Raw genomic sequence first — 26689 nt, forward strand, 5'->3', positions numbered from 1 at the left:
GCCATGCAAACACAATAATAATAATAACATAACCTTCCATTCAAACATACACACTGCACTTACTTGGTCACGTACCCGTAAGTGTAGTATAATTACCAGCGCTAAAAGCTGAGAAATAAGCAATTCAATATAATAATAATAATAAATTTATTTGCTTTAAATAGGGTAGGTATCGGTGGTCTTACATTACATAAAGTTTCGTGCCTATTTAGCCATTACAGAATAGCATGCAAATGTCACATTTTGACAGGAATTGATTAATTTAATTTATGCATCGACAACTATATTAGATATTTATCTATTCTTTCTTGAAAAATTCGTCAACAGAGTAAAAACTTTTGCTAAGTAACCATTTACGTAACACAATTTTAAATTTATTTAATGGAAGTTCCTTTATATCCGTAGATATATTGTTAAAGATTTTCAAACACATCATATAGGAATTTCTTAATAAACGGCTAGTTTTAGGAATTGTATTGGTCACTAGTTTTTTAGGGTATCTTGCGCTTCTTTGTATTTGCTCTTTTGCTTCTGTAAACATGTGCTTATTCAATTTAACAAATATACCCGCTTCAAGTATATACAGACTGGGAACAGGTAATATATTTAGAGACTTAAAATAAGGCCTACAAGAAACATCAGGTGCAATATTACATATAGCACGTATGCAACTTTTTTGCGCGACTAGAATTTTCTCAACATCAACGCCATTACCCCAAAGTAGCAATCCATATCTAATCATGGATTCAACATATGAAAAATATGCTGTAATAGCAGTATTTTTATTGGCTATCTTGGTTAATTTGTAGAGTGCAAAAGGGAATCTTTTAATCTTTGCACATACCTTTTCTATTTGTTCTTTCCATGTCAATTTAGAATTTATTGTTAATCCTAGAAATGTCACACAATTTGCATTATTTATAATTTGTTCATTTATATGTATATTAATTGAAGTATTTTTAAAGTTATTAAAATTCATCATTGTTGTCTTTCCTACATTTATTACGGATATACAACTGCTTTACGGTTGAAACACGAATGGGACAGAGGTAGCCAAGTAATCGACTTTTGTACAAAGTCTCCCTCTCCACACTTGACAGGCAGATTGATAACCGCAGTTAGGCTTTGGTGATGTTTTAAGAGGGACGCTGCTGCCCATCCCTAGTTCAATAGTAACCTCTTACGACTCCCACGGAAAAGAAGGGGTGATCCATTCCATGTTGGGACCACGAGGGAGTATATATATTAGTCAATAACATTGGTACAACATCTTAGTGCCAAATACCAATGCAAGCAATATATTCTACCAAGTCCATATATCTGTCTATAAACGAGGGATATCGTTTACCATCTGGTAGACAGTCAGCTTGTTTGCTATTCGAAATCGTCAATAGATAGCGAATAGAAAGAATAATATAAAATAAACATTTTATTGATATTCAAACATAATTGTACATAAATGCGACTTACTATACAATGGAAGGCGGGCTGTGGCGGTGATCAGTCGCGATCAGTAGTGGCCAATGGTGAGCAGTAGTGATCAGTGATGATCAATAAGACTAGGCTCAGAAGAAATCAGAAGAGGCCATTTTTAATCAGTAGTAGTTAGTCAGTTTAATGTGATGTGAGTAAAGGTCTTTTATGATCAGTACAGTTCTTTTGTGATCAAAAAGACTATTTGTGATAAAAAAGGCCATTTGTGATCAGTAGGGGCCATTTGTGATCATTTTGGTCTTTTCTGATCACTAGAGACCATTTGTGATTAATAAAGGTCTTTTGTGATCACTAGAGACCATTTGTGATTAGTAAAGGTCTTTTGTGATCAGTAGAGGCCATTTGTGATCAGTAAAGGTCTTTTGTGATCAGTAAAGATCTTTTGTGATCAGTAGAGGTCTGTTGTGATCAGTGAAAAGGCATATGTGACGGGTTGGCCATAGTCGCCATCCGCATGTAGGTGGTATGCGGCCGCGGTTGCGCGGGCGAGTCTCCCGCTAACGTCTCGTTCTTGAATACTGCTACGCACTTCCACTGGTTGAGGTATTGCACTGCAATTAAAAAATAGGTGAGTTTAAAAAAAAATTGTAATCCGCCATCTTGTAGCTGCAGCCATTTTAAAAAAATTCATTTATTTTATCATTATGTATTCTTCATTCATTTGATATCTATACAGCGGTTGACAAAATATACACAATACGCCATTTTGTAGCTGCGACCATTTTGAAAATATTACAATGCTGAGTATATTGTATCGTATTATCACCGGAATTAAAGTCGTATGCAAAAAATTTCAGCCAATCGTTTGTTCAACAAAATTATATGGTTCTAATTCAAATTGCAAGTTTTAACCCAAACAAATTATTAATTGCACTTGGACAATATTAAGAAATAACAGTGTCAGCTTTAGGGGTGAGGTGTCATGATCCCCCCATGCATTGCCATTCCTGAGGTGTTATTCTTCTGTACCCTGTCAATTCACTGTCATACCCCACCGCTCAAACCGAAACACGGTTATGCAAACATAACTGCTTCCCGGTAGAAACAAGATTGGAACAGAGGTGCCCAATCAAACGACTTTTGTACAAAGTCTCCCTTTAGTCTCACTATCCGGAGGAGGGCGCCGTCAAAACTTTGCTCAGAAACGCCAGATAGGTGGAAATGGAATGGTAGCAATGTCTGTGCTGTCATCATACGCTGGCGGAGCACCAGCTATGATAGGTGACAATGAAAGCAGGTCAATTGGTCTATTACGACGAATTTAAGAATCAACCGCGATGGTTTCCTGGGAGATCAGCGTGGAGGTTATTACTAGCAATGGGGTTTACTAGATCCCACTACTAGCAATTCCTTTCCCCCCGGGAGTCTATGTACGGGCCTGTAAACAAACACTATGCTTGTACTGACTCTTCCACAGCCTGACGCAGCAGTCGTCGCCGGAGGAGGCGAGCAGGGAGCCGGTGACGTTCCACGAGACGCGCCACACGCACGAGTAGTGCTCCTCGAACGCCGCCATCACCTCCGTCTTGAACCGCGCGCTGGACCCGTTGCTGTTCGATGACTCGCTGATGAACAAGAATGATGATGAATTAACAAATTTTTAACTATAATCCTCGTGACGATTACGTCGCCAATTCTGTACCGATTTTCAGGATTTCTTTTTTGTGACCGATAAATTTTATGCATAATTCATATTTGTAAATTATTACAATGATACCTCGATATACACCCTTAATTTTTTTTTTTTTATACAACTTAGAATGGCAAACAAGCTGACGGCCCACCTGATAGAAAGTGGTAACCGTCGCCTATAGACATGAGCAGTACCATGGACATAACGGAGTATACACAAGTATTTTAAGATACGAGCCGCCGAGCGAGCGATATTTTGCTTTGCAAATGAGAGCAAGATTTGAGATACGAGGAATCGCACACAACACCGCTGCACACGAGCCCAACATGCGGGGTGGATGTTGGTATCTAACGGTTTCTCCCACCTCAGACTTACACTTAACAAAAACAATGGTTTTATGGGAGTACGAAATAATGGCATTTTAATTAATTTCAATGGAGAAAATTGCTTTGAAATACGAGCAATTTGACATACGATCAAGGTTACGGAACGAATGTCGAGGCACCACTGTATTTTTTTTTGATGAGTGAAAATGGTATGGTAACACCGCCTGCGCTAACGGGATACGCTGGCGGAGCACCAGTGAAGGGTGATATGAGAATATAAGAGGGGGATATGAGAATGAAAACAGGCCAGTTAGCCCATCATGAAGCATTCATCCGGAATTAACCATGATAGTTTCCAGGGAGAACCGCGAGGAGGTCGACCTGGTTGGGTATATTGCTAGTAATGGGATTTTCAGTCTCCATTACTAACAATCCCTTTGCCCCCACCACTGTATATTTACGAACTAAATGGACAACAACCACGTGAGAGACCACAACGATATAACAACTTCGACTTTGATGAAATTTTGAATGGGGAAAACCTTTGCCCATCAATGGGGCACTTAAAAAGGGGACTTAAAAACGCCCACGGTTTTTGGCACTTTCCATGTAGTGGATAATTTTAAACTTTCGCATTGTTTACACATATTTTAAATACACAATCGGGACTTGAAGCGATGAAAAACCTTTGCAGGTAAATAGTACCTACATACATACCTGCTTTCATATAGTTTTTTTTTTGCTGTGTGAAAATGGTATGGTAACCCCGCCTGCGCTAACGGGATACGTTGGCGGAGCACCAGTGAAGGGTGATAGATGAGAATGAAAACAGACCAGTTAGCCCATCATGACGAATTCATCAGGAATTAACCATGATGGCTTCCAGGGAGAACCGCGAGGAGGTCGACCTGGTTGGGTATATTGCTAGCAATAGGATTCTCAGTCTCCATTACTAACAATCCCTTTCCCCCCGCTTTCATATAGTTATCCAATATCAAAGATACTCACGGCAGCGGTTCAATTTTAATGATTCTGACATCTTTGGTTGCGACTGCGAGCAGGTGGAATGAGCGGCCGAGGTTGGGCGCGAACGCTATATCGTTGACGGGCTCCTGCACTGACGACAGGCAGTCGGTTCGAGTCCACCGCCGCGACGCGTCGCTGTACCTGTAACAACGATATTATTATGGATGAAACTGGAACAGTAACTGCGCGCACTATCAATGTATCGAAATAATAGGTGAGGATGAAAGTGGGTCACTTAGTCCATCGTGAGGATGTTAATTTATATATTATGTAATTTTGTATTTATGGATCGTAATTTGTAAAAGATCGTTAGTTGTCAGATCGTTAGAAATGCGGGCTACCACTCCCGTTACTAGTAATATACTCTATCAGGTCGATCTCCACGTGGTCCCCCTGGAAACCATTGTGCTGAATTCCAGGTGTATGGACAATGGACTAATAGACCTGGCTTTTCATTCTCATCTGTCATGCCTCACTGGTACCCCGCCAGTGTATACCGTTAGCACGGGCGGGGTTGCCATTTCAATATCATCTATTAAAAAAAAAATACATAAACACCATCACTGATCTATGAATAGTCATATTTACGTTAGTTCTCTTTTGACTACCTATCCTGACAAAATACCATGGTTTTGCATCTGATTCTAGTATAATAAATTTATAGATGGTAACCCTAAATGTACGTATATATAATATCACCAACTCATAAATGAAGACTTTCCCGTTGCACGAGGTGGTCTTGTCCGTTTGCACGCTGGCGACCGCGTTGGTCGTGTTCGGCTCGTCGCTGCCCACTGCAAGCATTGGGGGGTTCACTCTGTAATTAATATATTATTTCTCAACATAATATTATATAAACAACGCCATCTATTCTCAGATTAAGTAGAGTAGTATGAGCTAATGCTAATGACTACTGTAAGACATACAGTGGAATCCGTTTATAATGACATCGTAGGGAAATAACAAACACGTCACACTAAGTGGACATCATACAAAGTATTTTGTTAAAAATAAACAATCTCCTGTTTTTGTTAGTATGTATGTATTTTTTAATAATACAAAATAGAAAATAATCGTAATAAGTACATTTCTGTAACCCCTTTAATAGATGGGACCGAGGTATCTAGGCAGATGATTTTTGTACAAAGTCTCCCTCTGGTATGCCTTTGTTCCATGTGATCCCGCCTTAAAATGGACCCCTTCCTTTTCCGTGGGTACCTTAAGAGGCGACTAAAGAAACTTGATGGTTGAGGGATGGGCAACAGCTCTCTTAAAACCTCACTAAAACCCAACTGCGGTTGCCAACCCGCCTGCTAAGCGTGGCTACTTCTGTCAAAACCCTCCTACTGGAGGGGGAGACCTATGTCTTGACAATCACCATTAACATGATGACATGTATTGACAATTAACAGCTGAGATCATTAACATCATATACCCATTGTGAAGCTTTGCTTTCAAGTGGGGAAGCACGTGACAATTCTAGGGTGGGTACGGCCCACACCGCACCTCCCTAGATACGCCGATGACGATTGTCACTTTAAATCATGTAGTTAGCGTTAGCTTGTTTGCCATTATAAATTAAATAAAAATATACTACATTCCATTCAACACTCACTTTGATAATGATGGATTCCACGATAAACAACTGATTGACACTTTAATAGGTATCTCATGCTGCAGCGTCCACTGCGCCAGGTTCATCACATCAGGTGCTTCATATATCCTAAAACAAGGAAAACTAGTTATTACACTATATTTATAAACCTTTAGCTCATGGCAGTTTGCAAAGAGCTTTTGCTTTAGGTTACCTGCATGGGTACCCATGTCTCAACTAATACTGTCGTCGAAAATATTAGAACCCAATTTGGTAAGAGGCAAGCCTACTGCCATAACTCTGATATATTTTTTTTTATCAATATTTACTATAATCAACAAAGTCAGAAATTTAAATTGATGTGCTTATACATTAAATGATGTAAAGCTCAAATTAATAATGACTTTTATTGTCAACTAAATAGTTTACAAATGTAGTACAATGTAATTACAGATTATAATAATAGCTTTTTAAATAAAAAGTTATAGAAGAGAGGATGGTTCTAGACAACACCGAGATAGAGAATACTCTTATTTTATTAATATTAAAAAATAGATAAATACTCTTTATTGTTTCTTCCCAAAGAGGGTTGACGTCAGGCAGGCGGCCGGTCGTAAAACTAAAAGGCAAAACATATTACGCCGACCCCTTATAATAATTGAGATAAGGACAGGAAAGTGATGATGATGATTCTTTATTGTGTCTCCCAAAAGATATGTGAAAGTTTGTGTAGATGGATGGATTGATAAATATTTGTTACACTTTCATGCAACAACTACTGAATGGATTTGAATGAAATTTAGTTTACAAGTAGGTTATGTTGTAACTTAGCATACAGGATATTTTATGTACTAATTCAAGCAGACAAAGCAAAGAGATATAGGTAGATATTGATGACAACACATGCATTGTTTTTGGGTCTCAACTAAATTCAAACTCACAACCTTTGCCATTAGGGGGAAGAGATTATTTGTGATGGGCTCTCTAAAAAGGGCTAACTGACCTAACTACATCCCCAAACCTATTAAACCCCAAACTAGCATATACATATTAAGCAGGGTTACCATACAACATTGTCATACATATATTTATTTATTCTTACCTTATTATACCATCAGCAGAACATGTGACTAAAAGTAATCCTAAGTGTTTGGGCCCAAATTTGACATCTGTGACTGAGGTCCTTGAGTCTACGAGATTAGATCTTTTTACCCATGTGCGTAAACCTTTTTCAGAACCTGTTGCATTTGTGTCCCCTGAAAGTAATTAAAATCACTTTTATTTCGGGTCTATGTTCAGCAATGAATAGATAATGGCTGAAATGATGGTGATGAGTTACAAATTTGCGATAAAGCATATAAGAATCTCTTTAAAGATTTTAAACTAAAACCCTAAAAATCATATACAAGTCATACTTGTATATGATTTGCAAGTTGAGCAAATGCTCAAAAGCTTATCAAAATCTCTTTTTTTTATATGAATTATAAAATTTTCTTTGCAATATGAAACACCTACTTGTATCAGAACAAAATCATAATTGTAAACAATTTTTCAAATTCTAACACAATTTTTTATGATCTAAATTAATTCTTATTTTACATTAGATAAATTGACTAAGCATTTTATTGTTCGTAGGTATTGTATTATAATTGCATTATTATTTACAGAGCAAAATGTACATATAAAATATTAAATTATTTTCTAACCAACTTCCTCCCAAATAGCTGCTGTGCGATCAAACGAGCATGTTGCTAGAACTTGGCCAAACTCGGGATGTGCCCATGTCACTTTCCACACAGAACCATGGTGTGCCTTCCAACTGCCAGTAAGCCGCCATCCACCTTTCCCATCAGAGTCCCAAACCTTAAATTAAATTTATTTACCACAAACATTGTTGATAAGATGTTGCATTTATCAAATTTATAATATGTCAATTATGTTTCATATTCCTTTCATATACAATAAAAACATGAAATATCAAGTATTATTTTTATTATGCAACTTAAAATGGCAAACATGCTGACGGCCCACCTGATGGAAAGTGGTAACCGTTGCCTATAGACATGAGCAGTACCATGGACCTAATAGAGTATACTGTTTAGCCCATGATACCCTCCATGGATTGCCATTCCTGATGACTCAGGTGTTATTCCTCTGTACCCTGTAAATTCACTGCCATATCCTTAGTTTACTTTAGGTAGCTAGATAAGGTTAGATACAAAATTGAAGGCAATTTTTTAAATAATAACTAACAGTGCCCTAGCTATATACCCTATCAAATCAACCTCACACAGTCCCATGGAAAAAAGCTGTAGTTAATTACTGAATTTCTAATTTGAGATGTAAAAACCTCAGTAACAGTAACCAATGCTTTTTATGGATGCTCAAACTAATAACTTCATTACCATCTCTCACTTTTCAAAAAACAGCAACCTATAGAGCTACATGGTAGCAGGAAATTTACATTATCTGTCATTAAATTTAAGGAAAAATGCATTAGATGAGCGTAAAGTAGCTAAAACTAGTCGATAAGGATCCTTCTTAAGATAATAAATCAGAAGTGTATAGTTTATATTTTTTTAAAAGTACTTCCTTTACTAGCTTTGTTTATACATAAACATCTAAAATTATGATGCAACAATAAAAATTGCCTGAGAAATTGTATAATTACAATCTAACTTGATTACTAGATAATATAGATAGAATACATTAACAGAAGATAACCTACAAACCTTAACGTATTGGTCACTAGAACAAGTAGCCATCCGTTCGCCATAAAAATCATATGCAACATCGTGAATAAGATCCTTGTGGTCAGCGACAATCGTTTGAGACTCAAATAAGTTTGTAACAGTGAGTTCTCCCATTTTTTTCAATTATTTTTCAAAATACTCACAAACCGGATCAAATCACCGAAAACAAAATATGAAAAATTACAAAACCACTAACTGTCAACCTTGCAGTCAATGTCAAAATAACGACAACATTCGTCAATGTCAATAATGAGTTGTAAGCATAGATTAAGAATAACATAGCATTCTTCTTTTATGATAAAGATCATTATTAAATCAAAATTTAATTTTAACTAACCCTACGCTATCCAAATACATTGACAGAATAAAATTGAAGGATAATAAATGATAATGAAGTCAGCTTATAGTTATGAATCCACGAAACCAGGCGGGAAAGGGATTGTTAGTAATGAGATCTAGAAGTTCCATTGCTAGCAACATACTCTATCAGGTCGACCTCCACGCGGTTCCCCCTAGAAATCATCGTGGTTAATTCTCACGGAATTCTTCACGATGGGCTAACTGATCTGCTTTCATCTTCACTTATCACCTCTCACTGGTGCCCTGCCAGCGCATACCGATAGCGCAGGTGGGGTTACCATTCCATTTTCACCCATTAAAAAAAAAACAATAAACCACGATGGTTTCCTTAGAGGACTGCTATATAGGGTACTACTACTACTAACTCTATAGGTAGTTAGGTTTGAAATATTGAAAAGTAACATAGACCTCCCCCATAGACAGCGATAAGGAACGGTCCTGAGCCATCTGCATATACTGACTACCCGTAATGCAGATGAGGTCGTCACTCCTAGTAGGAAGTCGTCCTACACTACGTTTGCCCGTACGGTCGCCATTCAAGAAGCTTTCTTCCCATTGTTTGTTGGTTTTTCAATCTATATGATAAGCCTACTGCCACTTCAGCTTGCTTATCCTACGAGCTATGTCAGTTGCTTTAGTTTTTTGCGGATATCCTCGTTTCGGATTCTATCACCCAAAGAGACTCCAAGCATAGCCCTCTCCATAGCCCACTAAATTGAATCTTTTGCATACGGTTACGCGTGTAGGGCCATGTTTTAGTTCCATTAATCATTTTTGGCAACTAGTTAAAGACCTTCGTCTTCAAACTCTGAGGTATTTTGGATGAAAAGATGTGATGTAGTTTTCTGAACGCTGCCCAGCTGAGTCAGATTTTCCAGTCCCACAATCTATTCATCGGTCCTCAAAGCTGTTTTATGTTGGCAGGTCTAATCGTTGTAGTTGGTAGCGAAATCTCTGCCGGGGATTCTTAGCACCCCCTGCTCCGCCGTTACCGTAACCACTACCGTGATCAGGAATAGCGGAGCTGCCGGGGACTGGGGGGCGTTTCCTTGTGGTGTTTACCATTCATGACTGTATATTTTGCCAGTAATTGCCACGCTTAGCAGGCGGATTGGCAAACGCAGTTAGGTCTTTGGGAATATTTTAAGAGGGATGCAACTGCACATTCCTTTAGTCATCTCTTAGGACAGCCACAGGAAAAGAAGGGGTGGTCCATTCTTTGCCGGCACCGACACGGGAATATATATAAAAAAGAAATATAGTCTCATATAATAATGGAGATAATAGGTATATAACATACATTCTCATTTCATATCTTTTGTACTGTGAGGTTTTCTAGGACCCAATTTTGATAAAACTTAATAAAACGCTATTAGGTTTCAGGATTTTTTTTTATAAGACAAATTTTTTGTAAATACCCATATTTTCCACATGTATATTAAAATACCTTAACCAATACAAACAGACATACAAATCATTGTACTGTGCTGTTATTGAACTCTCAATCATTGTAAGGGTAGGTGTTGTCATTGGCAATCACTTTGGTTGGTTGCCATATAATTTTCAATTCAAATTTTTAATAATGCAATTTCAATAAAAAATATAATTAAATCTTTGAGAACTTTCTTGTACTTAAGCTTCGGCTGAAAATAAAAGCTATTAATTACATGTAAATACATCAGTTATCACTTTATTGAAACCAAATCAGCTCAACTATTAACAAACATAAGTAACAATACAATTAAATGCAACATTTAACTAGAATAGTAGGTAAATACTGTTATTAGGATTTTTTTCTTTTACTATCTACTTACTGATTTAATTGGGGCAAAATGGCACAGCTCTAAGTAAATCTTACTGGTACATACATAATTTCTCTTAAACATTGGCACTATAATATTTAGGGAATGATTATTTATATTAACATTGATGAGCCCTATAAATTATTGTGAATATTCCATTCTAACTCAATAACAATCACAATTCATAACTTGCATATCATCAGAATATAACTTCCAAATTACCTACACTGAAATGTTACATTTCAGTGAAGGTAAAATACATATTTCAAGTGTGCATAACTTTATCATTCCATATTAACTATTTTAAAAAAACTATCAAGTTTTAAAACATTTTCACATGATTAGAGATTCTAATTCAGTCGTACAATATAAATTATAAAGAGTTCTGTCTAGCCTTCAAAAGATCCACTTCTAAAGCGAGCTTTCTATTTATATCGACTAGTGCATTTTGATTGTGTACCAAATTCTGTATTTGTTCATTCATATTAGACAGCTGTTTTTCCAAAAATAGTTTTTGTTTCGTTAACGCCATCATTATGTGAAGGAAATAGTTTCTGTTGTCATCTGCGACATCAGAGAGAGTCAATTTTACAAAGTCTTTTAGTTCTTCTACTGTTTTTGTATCAAAATTATTACCCTGCATGGTACAGCTCGGTTGTTTTACATTCAATAAATTTATGTTCGAACAACACCCATCATCTGGCACACCATTTGTGATGCCTATAGGCGATGGAAATCCAAGGTTTTCGGCTGCCTTACTATTAAGTGGTGTTGAAATTTTACTTATGTTTTTCTCACTGTCTAATTGGCGATATTTTAACTCGTGTCTTTCACTCTTCCTGTCGTGATCTGCCGACTTGTTGCCGTCGTCATCCAATTCGAAGTTTGATTTATCAAGTCCCATCATGACTAAAAATGAATCAGCTTTATTATCAGCTCCTTGCACAGACATATCTAAATTTATTTTCGGTGGTGTATCACTAACAAAAAACATATCTGACGTTCTAGTTTTCACTGGTGATTGGACATTTTGAGGTGATGTAACCTCATTGTCCTCACGAAGACTAATATCTGCAGATAATGTCTTTCTACGTGCAGGCTGAAAGGCGACCCTTCGAACCTCCTCTTCATGTCCTTTCAAAACATTGAAAGGTTTTGTTAAATCTCTCAAATCATAAACTAAAACTAATCCAGTTTTTGTGCCGAGTGCTACCAGATTATCCGAATTTATAGCCAAAGATGTTAAAGTGTAGGAAGTGCGAATTGTGGATACAACATTTTGTAATCTTATATCGTATACATGCAAAATTTTATCATATCCACTCGAGAGCAGAACATCCTTGTTAATAAGAGAAAAGGCAAAATCACTGACAGGAGATGCATGGACATTTTCGAAAAATGCTTTATCTTTGTTTGTTGTTATATCACGTAAAACTACATGGCCTTCATCAGTGGCAAGTCCGAGGAGAGAGCGCGATTCATGGTGAAATTTCATAGCAGATATACTTCTAGAACATGAAAGTTTTACAGTTAGCACAGGTATATTAGAAACGAGACCATATATAACTGTGTCACCATTCTGTGTTGTAGCTGCTAAGCTCGTGTTCTTGGCATTATAACTTAAATAGTTTACACTGTATTGTTGTGAGGGTGTTGGGAATGTTTTTATTATTGTTTTGTTCTTAGTATCCCATATCACAACATTTCCACTTTTAGTTCCTATAGCTATGTTTCGGTGGCCATCCCGATGGAAGCTAGCTGACCATGTATCTTTTAAAGGTATGTGTTGAAGACTCCTCACATCATGTTCAGCAGGACTCAATATTTCTACTAAGCCTTTAGAATTAACCTGAAAATAATGAATGAAACATTATTATATATTATAGTAATAACATATTAAATAAATAAATAAATCGAATTATAAATATGTACTTATATAACTATAAAATTTACAACTACAGCAATTGTGTTTGCATGACAGTGGTGGCAAGCTTGGGATATGGCAATGAAATTACAGGGTATACAAGCATAACACAGTCCTCAGGAATGGCAATGCATGAATGGTATTATGAACAACACAGAATACTCTGGTATGTCATGGTATCATTCATATCTATAGACAAAGATTACCACTTTCCATCAGGTAGACCGGCTTATTGGTCATTCCAAGTTGAATAAAATAAACTACAGCTTATACAAAAAAGGTTACACTGAAATCATTAATATTTTTTAAGGGAATGTTCAACCAGTAAAACTAAATACTTTCTCCATAGAAACTGGAACGATAAAGGTCCAAGGAAACAAGCATTGTTTGTGTTATAAATAAAAACTTTTCATCCTATTTATGGATATAGCTCACCTTACCACAACAAAAGTATAACAAATGTGACATTCTACCATATCTAATTCTTGCTTTTTTTTTAATTTCTATATTAATAATTTTAGTATAAACTATGAGGGGGGAGAGGGTTGTTAGTAATGGAGACTGAGAATCCCATTGCTAGCTAGGAGGTCGACCTGGTTGGGTATACAACCAGGTCGACCTCCTTGCTGTTCTCCCTGGAAACTATCATGGTTAATTCTTGATGAATTCATCATGATGGGCTCACTGGCCTGTTTTCATTCTCATCTATCACCCTTCACTATTGCTCCACCAGCGTATCCCGTTAGCGCAGGCGGGGTTACCATATCATTTTCACCCATCAATATATATACGAGGTTTGTCCGGAAAGTACGTATAAAAGTTTTTTAAAAATTTTATTTTACAATTATTCAGGTAAATCAATTTTATCCCCTTCAAAGTACTCCCCCTGTGACATAATGCACTTGTGCCAACGCCGTTTCCACTGTGAGAAGGCTCCTTGAAAGTCCTCTGGTTGTAGGTTTCTCAGCTGCCCCGTCGTAGCTTTTTTTATCTCATTTATGTCCCCCAAATGCCGCCCCCGAAGTACCAATTTGGTTTTTGGGAACAAGAAGAAGTCACACGGGGCCAAATCCGGCGAATAGGGGGGGTGTTCGGTCACCGTAATGGAATTTTTACTCAAAAACTCACGGACAACAAGAGAGGTGTGGGCAGGGGCATTGTCGTGGTGAAGAATCCAACGCCCCTCTCGCGCCAATTCTGGACGAACTCGTGCCACACGAGCTTTGAGGCGTCTGAGCACATCGACGTAGAATTTTCCATCAACTGTCTGGCCTGGAGGGACGAATTCTTGATGGACAATCCCCCGAACATCGAAAAAAACAATCAACATTGTCTCGGCCCTCTCTGAATCTTTTTAGCCACTTGTGGACGGTTGGTTCCTTCACAGCATCATCCCCATAAACTGTTCTGAGATCGGCAAAAATTTCACGGCCATTCTTGCCGAGTTTCGAGAGAAACTTGATTACGACGCGCTGCTCTTCAACGGAAGCGGGCTCCATGCCGACGGGGTTTCGTTAAGAGGTAACTTCACAGATGGCGTGACAAGCCAGTTCGCACCGCACGGCGGTCAGACCAGAACTGAAGCATTGTTAGGGACATAAGGAAGGGGTCCTGCGCTTACCTGGCCTCCCCACTCCTCTTTCTCGCATTCCAGAACACTTTTATACGAACTTTCCGGACAGACCTCGTAAACTGTGAGATATTTAAGGAAAATATTTTTCGTTATTTAAAAAGAAAATAAAAAATATTACAACAAAATTTGTTGATTTATAATCTGTAACTATAAATAAAAATAATCTACACTAATTAGCTTTTGAGGTTATTTATAGACCATTTATATTAACTAGTGTGTCTAGGTTTAGGTTTAAAGGGAGTTTAGGTTTTTTATAATACACTGTCATATAACAAAATACATATACATTTTTAATATTTATTGACTGATGACAAGTAAGACAACTTTTGTTTTATCACCCAGATAATAAAATGTATAAGAAATATGAGCAAACCAAAGTTTAAAACTTTATAAATTATATATTTTCTCCAAAGAAACAGAGACAATGACAATTTACAATAAAGACCTGAGAAAAACATGGATTATTTGTGTTTATAATACAAATCATTTTTATCTTTATGTAGGCGCAGTCATGGGAATATCTCATCTTACTACAACTACAGTATGACTTTCTTCTACTATATCATTTCTAATTCTTGTTTTTTGAGAATTTTCTATTTTAATAATTTTAATATAAATAGTAAGATAATTAAAATGTCATGTAAATCCTTTAAGAAAAAAAAAATATTACAAACAAAGCTTGTTTATATATAGTCTGTAAGTTTAAATATTCTCTACTAGACTGAAAAAGCTTTTACCTAACAGGATAGGCACTATTCCCTATAAAAAAAAAAAATAATAAAAAAAACAAACATTATGATGAATTGTAGCAGAAGTCTTAAGAACAATGTTACATATAACAATGAATCTCAATAAATGATGTCATAAACTATAACAATGGACAGTAGTCCCACCCAATTATTAATTATCTCGCCAATAAAAAATTACTTCCACTTAGTGTCTTTGAGTATGTACGCACAAACTTTTATGAATTAATAGCTAGTCATAAAATACATGAAGTAGCAATTCTGTTACCTGCAAAATGTATTTTCCATCGTCACTCCAGGATATATCTCTCAAAACACCGTCGTAGCACCCATAAGACTTTTTCAAATCCCAACTGTTACTATCATACAACAACAAACGTGAACTAACAGAGGCAAAATACATTCTAATATTTATATTAAATGATCCATATAGAATAGAAATAGTATATTAGAATTAATGATAAAAAAGTACTTTTCGTTTAGCTAATAAATATCTAAAATAACAGGTTGAAAAGAAGTAAGCAAAAGATAATCAGTAGATATAAGTAAAGAAAATTGTGAATAAAAGATTTTGACAGTGACAACTAACATCAGGGTTGTCAGATGTTATTCTTAATTTTTACTCAAATGTGAATTTTTTTTTCTCTAAATTGATTCGATTTAATTCACTTTACTCAATCACAAACTTATATTAATATTCACTACGTTTTACCAAGTAACCACAAAGTAAGTGACGAAAACAAAAACAGCACTACCTCTCTATAACATCTCTTGCTCTCTGTTTCGCAAATTTCGCGAAATAAATTTTGTTATCTAAAATTTCGAAAAAATACCCAACCTGGCAATATTGACTGATATTTTACTTCGATTTATTTTTCTTATTTATCTAAGGCTTGGCGTCATTTCTACTAAAAAAACATTTTCATTCTGACTATGTAATAATTAATTTACTTTGAAATTAAAAAATAATATGTATTTTTTTTTTAACTTTATTAAATATCTTTTACTATACTTATCCATATAAATTTTTTAGACAAAGGCATATTATAAATTATATTTATTTATATTAAACTAAGCAATGCGTATTAACATTTTTCTACTTCGTTAGTATAAGCACAGTATAGACTCTAAAAACCTAGTACTTTAGTTATGATTGTTTTGTTACTCAACAATGTGTTTGACATTAAATGACGGATGACGGTAAAGCTGACGTGGATTAAATGTAAGGCATTACATTGTTTTTTGTTGTAGCTAACCAAAAAAAAAAAACATTAAATACATTAATTTAAAGTATTTAAATAATTTGTAATAGGTAAGCACTCCCTAATTTTAATCGTTTTGATTATTTTTAAATCGCATAATATGTATTATGTATGTATGTATTTCCACAATAACGTGCTAATGTAATGGTTTTATTATGTTTTTATTACACTAGACGCTTATTACTGCCTACTTCAGAACAAGAAAAAAGGGAAAGAGACTAGTGTTTATAATAAAAACGATGTATATAATCCCTGAACTTCTGTAGACACTAGTCCGCTATTATCTATAGCGGGTGCCGGCTTTATATTCAGCTTTCTAAAATAAATAATCTGCCTTTCTCCATTCCACATAATATATACAAAATATATAAAAAAATTCAAACGAACAAATATTCAAGTTTATAATATTAGTAAGGACTAATAAGGACATATCAACTAGGGATAATTTTAATTCCTAAGTGCTTTACTTTTTAACTTTTATCTCACTACTCACTTTCCAAATACACAGGGCCGGATTATCTATTAGACAGTTTAGGCAATAAAGCTTATTTTTCAAGAATATTTCTTTTAATGGAAATAACATGTGAAAATTTGTATCTAACAAACTCACACAAAAAAATTATTGCTTCTTTTTAAAAATTACATTGTCATATTTTAATGTTTCATAATTTGTGTCAAGTTATTAAAAATCATAAAAATAATATTATAGTAGTTTTTATATTAAATGAAATATGCATTGCCTAAAAGCCCAAACATGGTTAATGTGGTCCAGCCTAAATGTTGCCTGATAGAAATTGCATTAGCGATAAAATCATTTGTACTTCCAACTGTTTTGTTTTTTTTTCTCTATTATAATAATGGCGAATATTTCTGAGTACATATTTTTAATTGTTAGCATTTATGAAATAGTGTTAATAAATAAAATATTTTTAAATTCTATAGGTGAATCAACAAAATGATCACAGATATCCAGTTGGCTGTATTCTCGAACATTCTTGGAGTGTCTATTTTCTTGCTGGTGATCCTCTATCATTACATCAATGCAAACAGCACAAAGTGAAAGGTATTTTTCCTTATTTAATATACATTTATTCTTTTATCAAACAAGTTTAATACATAAAAACTAAAAAAATAATATATTAATAATATTTTAAATAGATATTGTTACACAAAGGAAACCAACTTAAATTTTTACAAAATCAGTTTATTTGATTTAAAAACCAAAATATAAAACCAATTTTAATATAATTTCTATGGAACCAGTGTGAAAAATAAAAAAAACAATTCCAAATTTTTTTATGCAACTTCGAATGGCAAGCAAGCTGACGACCCACCTGATGGAAAGTGGTAACCATCACCTATAGACATGAACAGTAATATGGACATAACACAGTATACTGCTTCGCTCATGATACCCCCATGCATTGTCATTGCTGATTGGTTTATAAATGACAAAGTTCTTTTACTCCTTTTTGTAAAATATTAATTTTGGTTAAAAAAAAAAAACAGAATACACAAATAGGCCTTGATATTTCTAACTGCACAGAACCTGTAGAAAAAACTGGAATCTAAAAAATTATATAAAAGTAAACAGTTTTATTATTTTAAAATTTTTTGTTTCAGATTATGGAGATGCTTCCACATACCACATACAAAGTTATTAACATTATTTATTAAGATATATTAAGTTCATTTTGAAGAAATAAACATGATAAATTGATAAACATATATTTTATTTGTATTTCCACTAAAGCGGGCAAAATCAAAGAAATTAATTTCCTTGCAATTTAACAGTTTTCTCTTCTCATAGCAATTGACCTAATAACATCTTTAGTTCCTAATATGATGCAGATTTTCCAATAAGCGGAATAATCTAAAGTCTAGAATGGTAAAATTATAGCCAAAAACTTATTTATAATCATAAAATTACAATTTAATTGATAAAAGTTGGGATAGAAGAATGACTGATGAGCATGGTTTGAAAATGAGTGGCAAAATTTTAATAGTTTATTGGCGGCAAATCTATAAATTCAACACCCACTTTATGCAATGGAGTTTGACAGCCCCATTGTTAGCAATTTGCCCTATTAGGTCGACCTCCACGTGGGTCCCCCTGGAAACCATCGTGAACAATTCTTATTGAATTCGTCACGATGGGCTAACTGACCTGCTTCGTCCTCATCTATCATCCTTCACTGGTGCCCCGCCGGTGTATACCGTTAGCGCGGGTGGGGTTACCATTCCATTATCACCTATTAAAAAAAAACACCCACTTTATAAGAAAACTATTGAAATTAATTAGTTAATAATGACTAGTTTGTTTTGTTCTCAGATTAATTACTATTTTATTACATATAATATTTATAAATAATATAAATTATAAATTAAATTATTATAATCGTTTTAGTGCCCATTACATGTGATAGAGCTTGAGTCCTTTATTGTAAGAAATCGCATTGACACCTAATTGCGTAAAATATATATTGGAAGGCCAACTTTACGATATAATTCTCTAGATGGCGTTAGCCTCAAATAATCACATACTGTTTTTACTTATAATTAATAATATAATTCAATCGCTAAATATAAAAATATATTTAGATAAATTGGTTGGCTAGGCGCCAGAAAGATGATAGGTGAGCATGGAAGCACCCTAACAAACTCAACAAGAATTAATCATGATACTTCCCAGATGGAGCCGCATAAAAGTCAACGTGATAAGTATATCGCCAGCAACACTGTTGTTGTTGTCCCTGTTATTAACAGTCCCTTCTTCTTTCCACCCCCCCCCCCTCTCCTCCCTTTATCAGTAGGCACTGCCCCGACCCCAAAGATTGATAAATTCAAATTTTACAGATATTAAAATCTATGACTATTTTTTTCGGTTTATTTTCTGAAGATGGTAAACACTCTTAACAAACCTAATTATTTAAGAGTCTCCGATATGAATGTGTACATATTAAATGTTACGTTCACCACTAGGACAACAGTCGACGGTAGGAGGAAAAAGGATTGTTATTAATGGGAACTAACACCCCCATTGCTAGCAATAGTCGACCTGATAGGGTATCAGGTCGACCTCCTCGCGATTGAATTGTTAAATTTGGTAGAATGAGCTATCTGACCTGCTTTTATCAGGGGGGGGGATTGTTAATATCGCGGACTACCAGTCCCATTGCTAGCAATACACCCTGTCAGGTCGACCTCCTCGCGGTTCCCCTCGGAAATAGTCATGTTGAATTCCAGGTGTATTCATCACGATGGGCTAACTGGCCTTTACGATTAGTCGGAAAATAATTAATTTTGTATTTCAGACGTAGAAAAACCAATGAAACAGATCACTTTTATGTGGTACTGTTCAAATAGTATAGGCGACGGTTACCACTTTCCATCAGGTGGGCCGTCAGCTTGTTTGTCATTCTAAATTGCATATAAAAAAAATATAACATACCAAGACAAATCATATATCAGATTTTAAGTTAGACCTTCGGGGATACGACTATGAAAACCACGTCTAATTTGGTGCAGTAGATTTTACGAGATTTAAAAAAAAAATTGTTGTTTTAGCTTTTTAGTTAGTTTGTTTTAGTTACTTTGTACAAAAGTCAATTGCTTCGGTACCTCTGTCCCATTCGTGTTTCAACTGTGAAGCAATTGTGTTTGCATGGCTGTGGTTCGGTTTGAAGGGTGGGATATGGCGAAAATATACAGGGTATAGAGAAATAACACCTGAATCCTCAGGAATGACAACGCATGGGGGCTATCATGAGTGAATGAAAGTATACTCTGTTATGTCCATGGTACTACTCATGTTTATAGGCGACGGTTACCACTTTGCATCAGGTGGGCCGTCAGCTTGTTTGCCATTTTAAGTTGTAAAAAAAGCTACGGTTGCCAATCCGCTTGCCAAGCGTGACAACTACTGGGAACAAGGGAAAGGCTTATGTTCAGCAGTGGACAGTTAAAGGCTGATATGATGATTCAGAAATATTGCATTAAATTTAGAAGACGAAAATGCAAAAACGCATTATGTGATCGGTACAATTTTGATTTACCAACTAGGTCGGTACAAAGTGCAACTAAATGCAACACAATAAAAAATGCTACAAGTATTAGGAATATCAATGCTTAATAATTGCATTGCATGTTGTAATGCATCAAATTTCTTGTTTTTAAGTATGCTCTTTAAGTACCTACCTATTTATGAACAATATATTTATAATTAAATATTTTCAAAAGTGTTACAATTTGTTACTTTTGGTATTTTTTTCAATTGATTTCAAAAAGAGAAAAGTTCTCAATTAAATTTTTTTTTTTTAATATTTATTACCTCATAACTCCGTCAGTTGTAAATTGATATGAAAAAATTCTTTTTTTTTATCTGAAAGGATATACTCACAGATTAAATATAAAAAATAGAACATTTATCGAAATCGTTTTAGTAGTTTAAGTTTTTTAACCAAAATAACTGGTTTTATCACAATTGAAGTAGGTTTTTTGTGGAACAATATCTTTAAACGCATTTACTTTCAACCAACTTTAAAAAGATCCTTCTTTTTCTTAATTAGCTTGTGTTTTTGTTTTTTTATACAACTTAGAATGGCAAACAAGCTGACGGCCCACCTGATGGAAAGTGGTAACCGTCGCCTATAGACATGAGTAGTACCATGGACATAACAGAGTATACTGTTTCGCCCATGATACCCCCCATGCGTTGCCATTCCTGAGGACTCAAGTGTTATTCCTCTGTACCCAGTAAATTCACGCCATATCCCACCCTTCAAACCTATACACAGTCATGCAAACACAACTGCTTCACGGTAGAAACACGAATGGGACAGAGGTACCCAAGCAATCGACTTTTGTACAAAGTCTCCCTCTGTTTTTTTACGTTTGTTACATCATAACCTTATCAGTTAATAAGAGATTTTTTTTTATCTGAAAGGATATATACAATTTGATCCCATAAAAAATTACCAAAATCAGTTCCGTAGTTAAGTTTTTAAATCAAAATAACAGGTTTTACCCATAATTAAAGTAGTTTTTTGTGTGCAATCTTAAATCTTATGTTTGAATGATAAATTTTTTTTATTGTTATATACCAGTACATCCGTTCTGTTACTTCTTGTTTCACTGACCTTATTGAACAACCTTATTATTCCCACCATTCTCTAAAATCAAGGTTATTATTTACATTTTGGACTTTATGGAATTAATACATCTAATCTATATATATATATATATATATATATATATATATATATATATATATATATATATATATATATATATATATATATATATATTTATACCACTGAGGTGGCAAACAAACATACGGCCCACCTGATGATAAGCGGTTACCGTAGCCTACGAATGCCATTATAAAATACGAGTAGATATTTGATAAAATTGTAATTATTTAAGAATAATTGATATTAGGTGTATTAATAATCATCTGTAAACTGCAGGTAATAATAAATAAATAAAAAAAAATAAGACTTTGGAATTGGCTTGTGGACGAAAACCGCGCGATGAGGTTAAAGTGCAATCAAACAGCGCTGTTATGGTGGGGGAAAAATGGATAATAGTAATGGGGATTAACCACCCTATTACTAGCAATATACTCTATCAGGTCGACCTCCTCGCGGTTCCCCCTGGAAACCATCGTGATTGATTCATTAGTGAATATGTTTTTTTCTAAATGGATGATAATGGAATAAATAAAAAATTGTACAGCTAATGATAAAACTTAATGCAAATTTAATTTTTAATTCGTCTCAAATTATTAACTTTGCAAGGTTACTTGCGTGATGGTTAAGTTAACCTAAGTTATATACCTAATTATAATGCTGATGACCGTCACACGTCCTAGCGCAGCACCAAATAGCTCTAATGTAAATTGCTGTCCCTAAATGTGGTTCCGGGTTCGGGTCTCAGTCGAATTAATCGAGGAAACATAAACTAAAAATTGTTTTCAACCGATTTCATAAAGAAGGAGGTTTACAACTCAGTCATTTTTTTATGTCTGTTACGTCATAACTACGATAGTTCTAAACCGATTTGGAAAATTGTTCTTTTGATCTGAAAGGATATACTTACAGATTGGTCACATACAATTTTTATCAAAATCGAATTAGTAATTCAGTTTTTGGATCAAAATAAGTGATTTTATCACAATTGAAGTATGTTTTTTTGTGCTACACAATCTTTATCTTGCCATACTAATTTAGAACTAATTCAGAAGATGGCCCAAAATACCTTTTGTTGTTTTAAAAAAAAAAACACAGTTTGAGTCCTAATAGAACACTTCCTCGAAACTTGTTGATAAAAAACTTCTGTATTTCATCTCATGTTTACACTTTTACACAAGCTAAAATTTATCCACCGGTTCCTTTCACTGTGAAAAATAATCATCAACATCGAGTCACAATCAATTAAAGAAAATATCACTCAACAACACAATAATCAACAAAACACAATTCCATTGGGAAACTCTTCCTTTTTGAAGCCATTTAAAAATTGTTCGATTCAAGTAAAAGCTTTTAATAGTTTCTTTACTCTTTTAAATATAATACTTTTAAAATTTTTCGCCCATATGAAATCCAAATGGTTGAACTGTTCGTGAGGTATTTTGTATATGTCGATACAGTTTACCAACCTTTTATATAATTTATCGACATCTTCAGGATGTGACATCCAGTCGTCATTGCTGTAAAACAACGATACGGGAGCAGAAATCTTCTCCACTGGATAATTCGGTGGTGTAACGCTCCCATATTTCCTTTTATTCTCTTTTGGACCGTAATCGTATTGCCTGAACTCCCCCGATAGAATCTCCTGGCCAAAATGAGCAAGCTGTTTCACTGATGCTCCAGAAGGCACATGCCCATATATCACCGGCAGATTCGTAACGTTCAGTTCAGAAAAACCAAAGCCAACCGTTAATAATAAAGCGTTACTACACAAGACCTGTGATAAAGGGCCAACGCCGCACATTAATCTTCTTAAAATACGAAATATTTGACTATCCGGTAGAATCTCGTACACACCAAAACTTTTTAGCGTCGTGTCTATAATGGACGTCCCAGGAGCCATCAGCCTGACGGGTGGCGATCTCTGATGTGACATGTAAGAAACTGGCGATAGAGCAATCATAAGATCGATTTTCGCATTGTACTCCGGCCTCTGAGATCCCATAACGAAAAAGCTCGTTGTTCCCTGTGAATGACCGATATACTGCAAGGACTTTTTATCGGTCGTGTTCAGAGTATAGTCGATCATGGCTGGTAAATCATAATTGCCTATCTCGTGCCAGGAAAAATCCCAAAATAGAGCCTCTGAAGGCGCAAGACTGATGTGCCGACGCGAATGTTTGTTGCCTCTAGCGTTGCCCAGCCACACATCGTATCCGTCGTTAGCTAACAGGCAAGCTAAACTACTCTCTGGGCCTGCTATCACGTAATCATCAGCGCTTCCGAGCAATCCATGCATGAGGAAAACGACAGAGCCATTCCCCGGTATCCGGAACATGGTCAGGACATAGCCATCCTCAGTAATGACTTCGTGTTTTTCCACTGGATGTCCATATTTCACGATTAGCTTATCAACGCTGAGTGTAGCATCTTCGTTGGCTAATCCAGACGCGTATTCAGCTAGGATACGATCCATATCAACATTATTTCTGACATTTATGATGCTCGGTACCTCTATAGAGCCGATTGCTCGGACCACGGCGACCGGTATTCTGGTGATGCTGTAAACTGTATCGGCGAAGACGTCACCGGCGGTTTTCGTGAGGAATTTGAAAAGCGAATGGTTCGTAAGAGTATTTGTTATTTCCCGCGTCGACGCTGCCAAGTTCGGGAATAATCTGTCAGCCAACAATTGACTGTGGCAGGTACATAATGATAGAATTAAGACGAATACACTCTTGTACACCATTACACACGAGTGGTAGAACATGACCGCTCTGGTGAACTGATCGCTTCTTAGGTCCTTTAACCTTGTACATAGTCGTACATTCATTTTTTACTATCATCAGTGAGTTGCGAGATTGATTTTCCGCTTATTATTTGGTACCATTGATACTATGTGCTATGAAAACAATACTGTGCCGACTGTATAAATATTTACTTGAACGTCAAAAATAATTCCAAGTAGATAATTATACTCTTTATTATTCATAGTCGAATTGTATTCGTAGAATTGTAGCTTCTATTGGTTGTGGTAATAACGTAGATAATCAGGTAAACCGAGTGCTTGCTAGCCGTCTTTCTTAAAAAAAAGAAAACAAAAATAGAAGTTACATAGAGTAGATTACTCAGAAAAAAAAAACAATAGACAGTTTTATCGCTACAAACATTTACCTATTTAATTATAAATATGTTATTATTAACGTCGGCAATAAATATCAGATATATGTAGTAGTATATCAGATATGTATTATGTCCTGATTATATATTTAAAATATAATATATAATAACAGCTATTGTAATTACTTAAACAGATAGATCGTTTTCTAATGAAAAAAACTTAATTTTCGCAGCTTCATATATAATTAATTTCATATAACCAGCTGGTATCTCGCGTAGAATATACATACTCGTATTTCATAAGCAATACGAGACTAAACCTCACCGAATGCAAAAATAAAATTTTCACCCATTCATCATTTCAGCCATTATCCGTCCACTGTTGGATATACGAAGGTCAAGCTGAAAGTTCTTAGAAAATCAAAAACTGATTAAATTAGCAAGTTTTTACGTTTATTTTATCTTTTCAAAATGGTGTCCATTCACGTCAATACATCGCTGCATCCGATAGAACCACTGAGAAAATCACTTTGCCCACTCGTCCTTAGGGATCTCTTCGACGGCCTCCTGAAACGTAGCCACAGCTTCCTCGGCGTCTATAAAACGTTTTCCTCGAAATTTTTCTTTTATTTTTCGAATTTTTTTTTTTTATTATATAGCTTTCAATTAGCCAGTGTTAAAAATTTCCAGTTTAGCCCTCGTAGGCCTCCCCCATAGAGTGCTATAAGGAACGGTCGTGAGCCACCTGCATCCACGGATTCCTCTCAATGCATTTGAGGTCGTCACTCCATCTTTCACCCATTTATCATCATTCATCATCATTTCAGTCATTATCCGTCCACTGCTGGACTTCAGCCTTCCCCATAGACTGCCATAAAGAACGCTCCTGAGCCACGTGCATCCTCCGCTAACATACATCCATTTTCATTCATTATAAAAAAATATATACCCAGGTACTAGGTAAATATTTGAATTAATCAGACCAATTCAAATAAGTGAAATGACATAACTCATCATTTACATACATACATGTTGCAATTACTATGTAAGCAGAAATACATGAAATAATGCACTTCTCAGTGATCTACATTCAAATAAAATCATTTTAATGATTTTAATTCTAATTTTTACACGTTTCCGAATGAATGGATAACTTACTAATCTATCTATACTTATAATAACACTGTAGAGAGGTCAATTCTGTACATGAAATATATTTCCAAAATAATTATCAGGCGGTGATTAGTGATCGATACTGATGCCAAAAATGCAATCAGTAAAATTTTTGTCTGTCTGTATGTATGTTCATTATAGAAACAAAAACTACTGGACGGATTTTAACGAAACTTGGTACAATTATTCTTCATACTCCTAAGCAGGTTATAGTATACTTTTCATCACGCTACTTGAAATGTTGGGAAAACGGGAGAAGTTACTCCATTTTTAAGCTTCCGTCGCGTATGCAGTCTTAATGGCCATTTTTTTAAAATGGAAAAATGTCCACGCGTGCGACGCCGGGACGGGTCGCTAGTAATATAATAGCCGTCACTTTCGCGGCGGCGTCGAGTCCGAGACCGGAGTCTCGCGGCGCGTCTATTAAAATGAGTAATATATTAAAACTGTAACAAAACGATGTCTGTACATATGGGGATATTTAAAAAAAAAACACTATATGAGAGATCTTAATAAAGGCAAAGGAAAACAAATGATAATTTTTTAGAATTTTTGTTTGTCCAATCTATCCGTATGTTCGTTCCAGTATCACGCAAAAATTATATGCGTTTATCACATTTGTATTATATTAATATTTTGAAGATCTATCTT

General features: G+C 35.2%; 4 protein-coding genes across 6 annotated transcripts; 1 reads left to right on the plus strand and 3 right to left on the minus strand.

Moving 5' to 3' along the window:
• Nucleotides 1–1416: 1416 nt before the first annotated feature.
• On the minus strand, nucleotides 1417–9016 carry LOC113521696 (nucleoporin SEH1). The gene is made up of 8 exons (XM_026907324.3): nucleotides 8806–9016; nucleotides 7780–7936; nucleotides 7176–7329; nucleotides 6095–6202; nucleotides 5183–5296; nucleotides 4462–4620; nucleotides 2902–3059; nucleotides 1417–2045 (listed from the first exon to the last, which is right to left on the minus strand). Exons 1-8 carry the CDS (start codon nucleotides 8938–8940, stop codon nucleotides 1903–1905), a joined length of 1128 nt encoding a protein of 375 aa, XP_026763125.1. The 5' UTR covers nucleotides 8941–9016; the 3' UTR covers nucleotides 1417–1902.
• Nucleotides 9017–10849: 1833 nt separating this feature from the next.
• Nucleotides 10850–15874, minus strand: LOC113521610 (uncharacterized). Its single transcript, XM_026907195.3, has 2 exons — nucleotides 15560–15874; nucleotides 10850–12837 (listed from the first exon to the last, which is right to left on the minus strand). The coding sequence occupies exons 1-2, from the start codon at nucleotides 15692–15694 to the stop codon at nucleotides 11362–11364; spliced, it is 1611 nt and encodes a 536-aa protein (XP_026762996.2). The 5' UTR covers nucleotides 15695–15874; the 3' UTR covers nucleotides 10850–11361.
• A 465-nt stretch (nucleotides 15875–16339) lies between these two features.
• Nucleotides 16340–18277, plus strand: LOC113521968 (dolichyl-diphosphooligosaccharide--protein glycosyltransferase subunit 4). Of its 3 annotated transcripts, none has more exons than XM_026907666.3 (3): nucleotides 16340–16491; nucleotides 17496–17616; nucleotides 18177–18277. In XM_026907666.3, exon 2 carries the CDS (start codon nucleotides 17509–17511, stop codon nucleotides 17611–17613), a length of 105 nt encoding a protein of 34 aa, XP_026763467.1. In that variant the 5' UTR covers nucleotides 16340–16491; nucleotides 17496–17508; the 3' UTR covers nucleotides 17614–17616; nucleotides 18177–18277. The 3 variants fall into 3 exon arrangements, with proteins under 3 accessions (XP_026763467.1, XP_052755926.1, XP_026763466.1); XM_052899966.1 differs by having other exon boundaries at nucleotides 16358–16513; XM_026907665.3 differs by having other exon boundaries at nucleotides 16448–16603.
• Nucleotides 18278–22193: 3916 nt separating this feature from the next.
• LOC113521782 (lipase 3-like) lies at nucleotides 22194–24975 on the minus strand. The gene has a single exon (XM_026907436.3). The coding sequence runs from the start codon at nucleotides 24576–24578 to the stop codon at nucleotides 23082–23084; it is 1497 nt and encodes a 498-aa protein (XP_026763237.2). The 5' UTR covers nucleotides 24579–24975; the 3' UTR covers nucleotides 22194–23081.
• Nucleotides 24976–26689: the final 1714 nt, after the last annotated feature.

This window comes from Galleria mellonella, unplaced genomic scaffold (genome assembly GCF_026898425.1).
Source record: "Galleria mellonella isolate WM207_F2 unplaced genomic scaffold, CSIRO_AGI_GalMel_v1 utg63, whole genome shotgun sequence".
NCBI lineage: Eukaryota > Metazoa > Arthropoda > Insecta > Lepidoptera > Pyralidae > Galleria > Galleria mellonella.

Bases quoted from the DNA above. Each gene is read 5' to 3' on its own strand.
- LOC113521610 (XM_026907195.3), bottom strand. From the start codon at position 15,694: ATGTATTTTGCCTCTGTTAGTTCACGTTTGTTGTTGTATGATAGTAAC. The intron at 12,838-15,559 runs GTAACAGAATTG...CATTATTTTCAG, and splicing joins ATGGAAAATACATTTTGCAG to GTTAATTCTAAAGGCTTAGT.
- LOC113521968 (XM_026907666.3), top strand. From the start codon at position 17,509: ATGATCACAGATATCCAGTTGGCTGTATTCTCGAACATTCTTGGAGTG.
- LOC113521782 (XM_026907436.3), bottom strand. From the start codon at position 24,578: ATGAATGTACGACTATGTACAAGGTTAAAGGACCTAAGAAGCGATCAG.
- LOC113521696 (XM_026907324.3), bottom strand. From the start codon at position 8,940: ATGGGAGAACTCACTGTTACAAACTTATTTGAGTCTCAAACGATTGTC. The intron at 5,297-6,094 runs GTGAGTGTTGAA...TATTAATTACAG, and splicing joins TGGAATCCATCATTATCAAA to AGTGAACCCCCCAATGCTTG. The intron at 2,046-2,901 runs GTCAGTACAAGC...TTTTAATTGCAG, and splicing joins CTGCGTCAGGCTGTGGAAGA to TGCAATACCTCAACCAGTGG.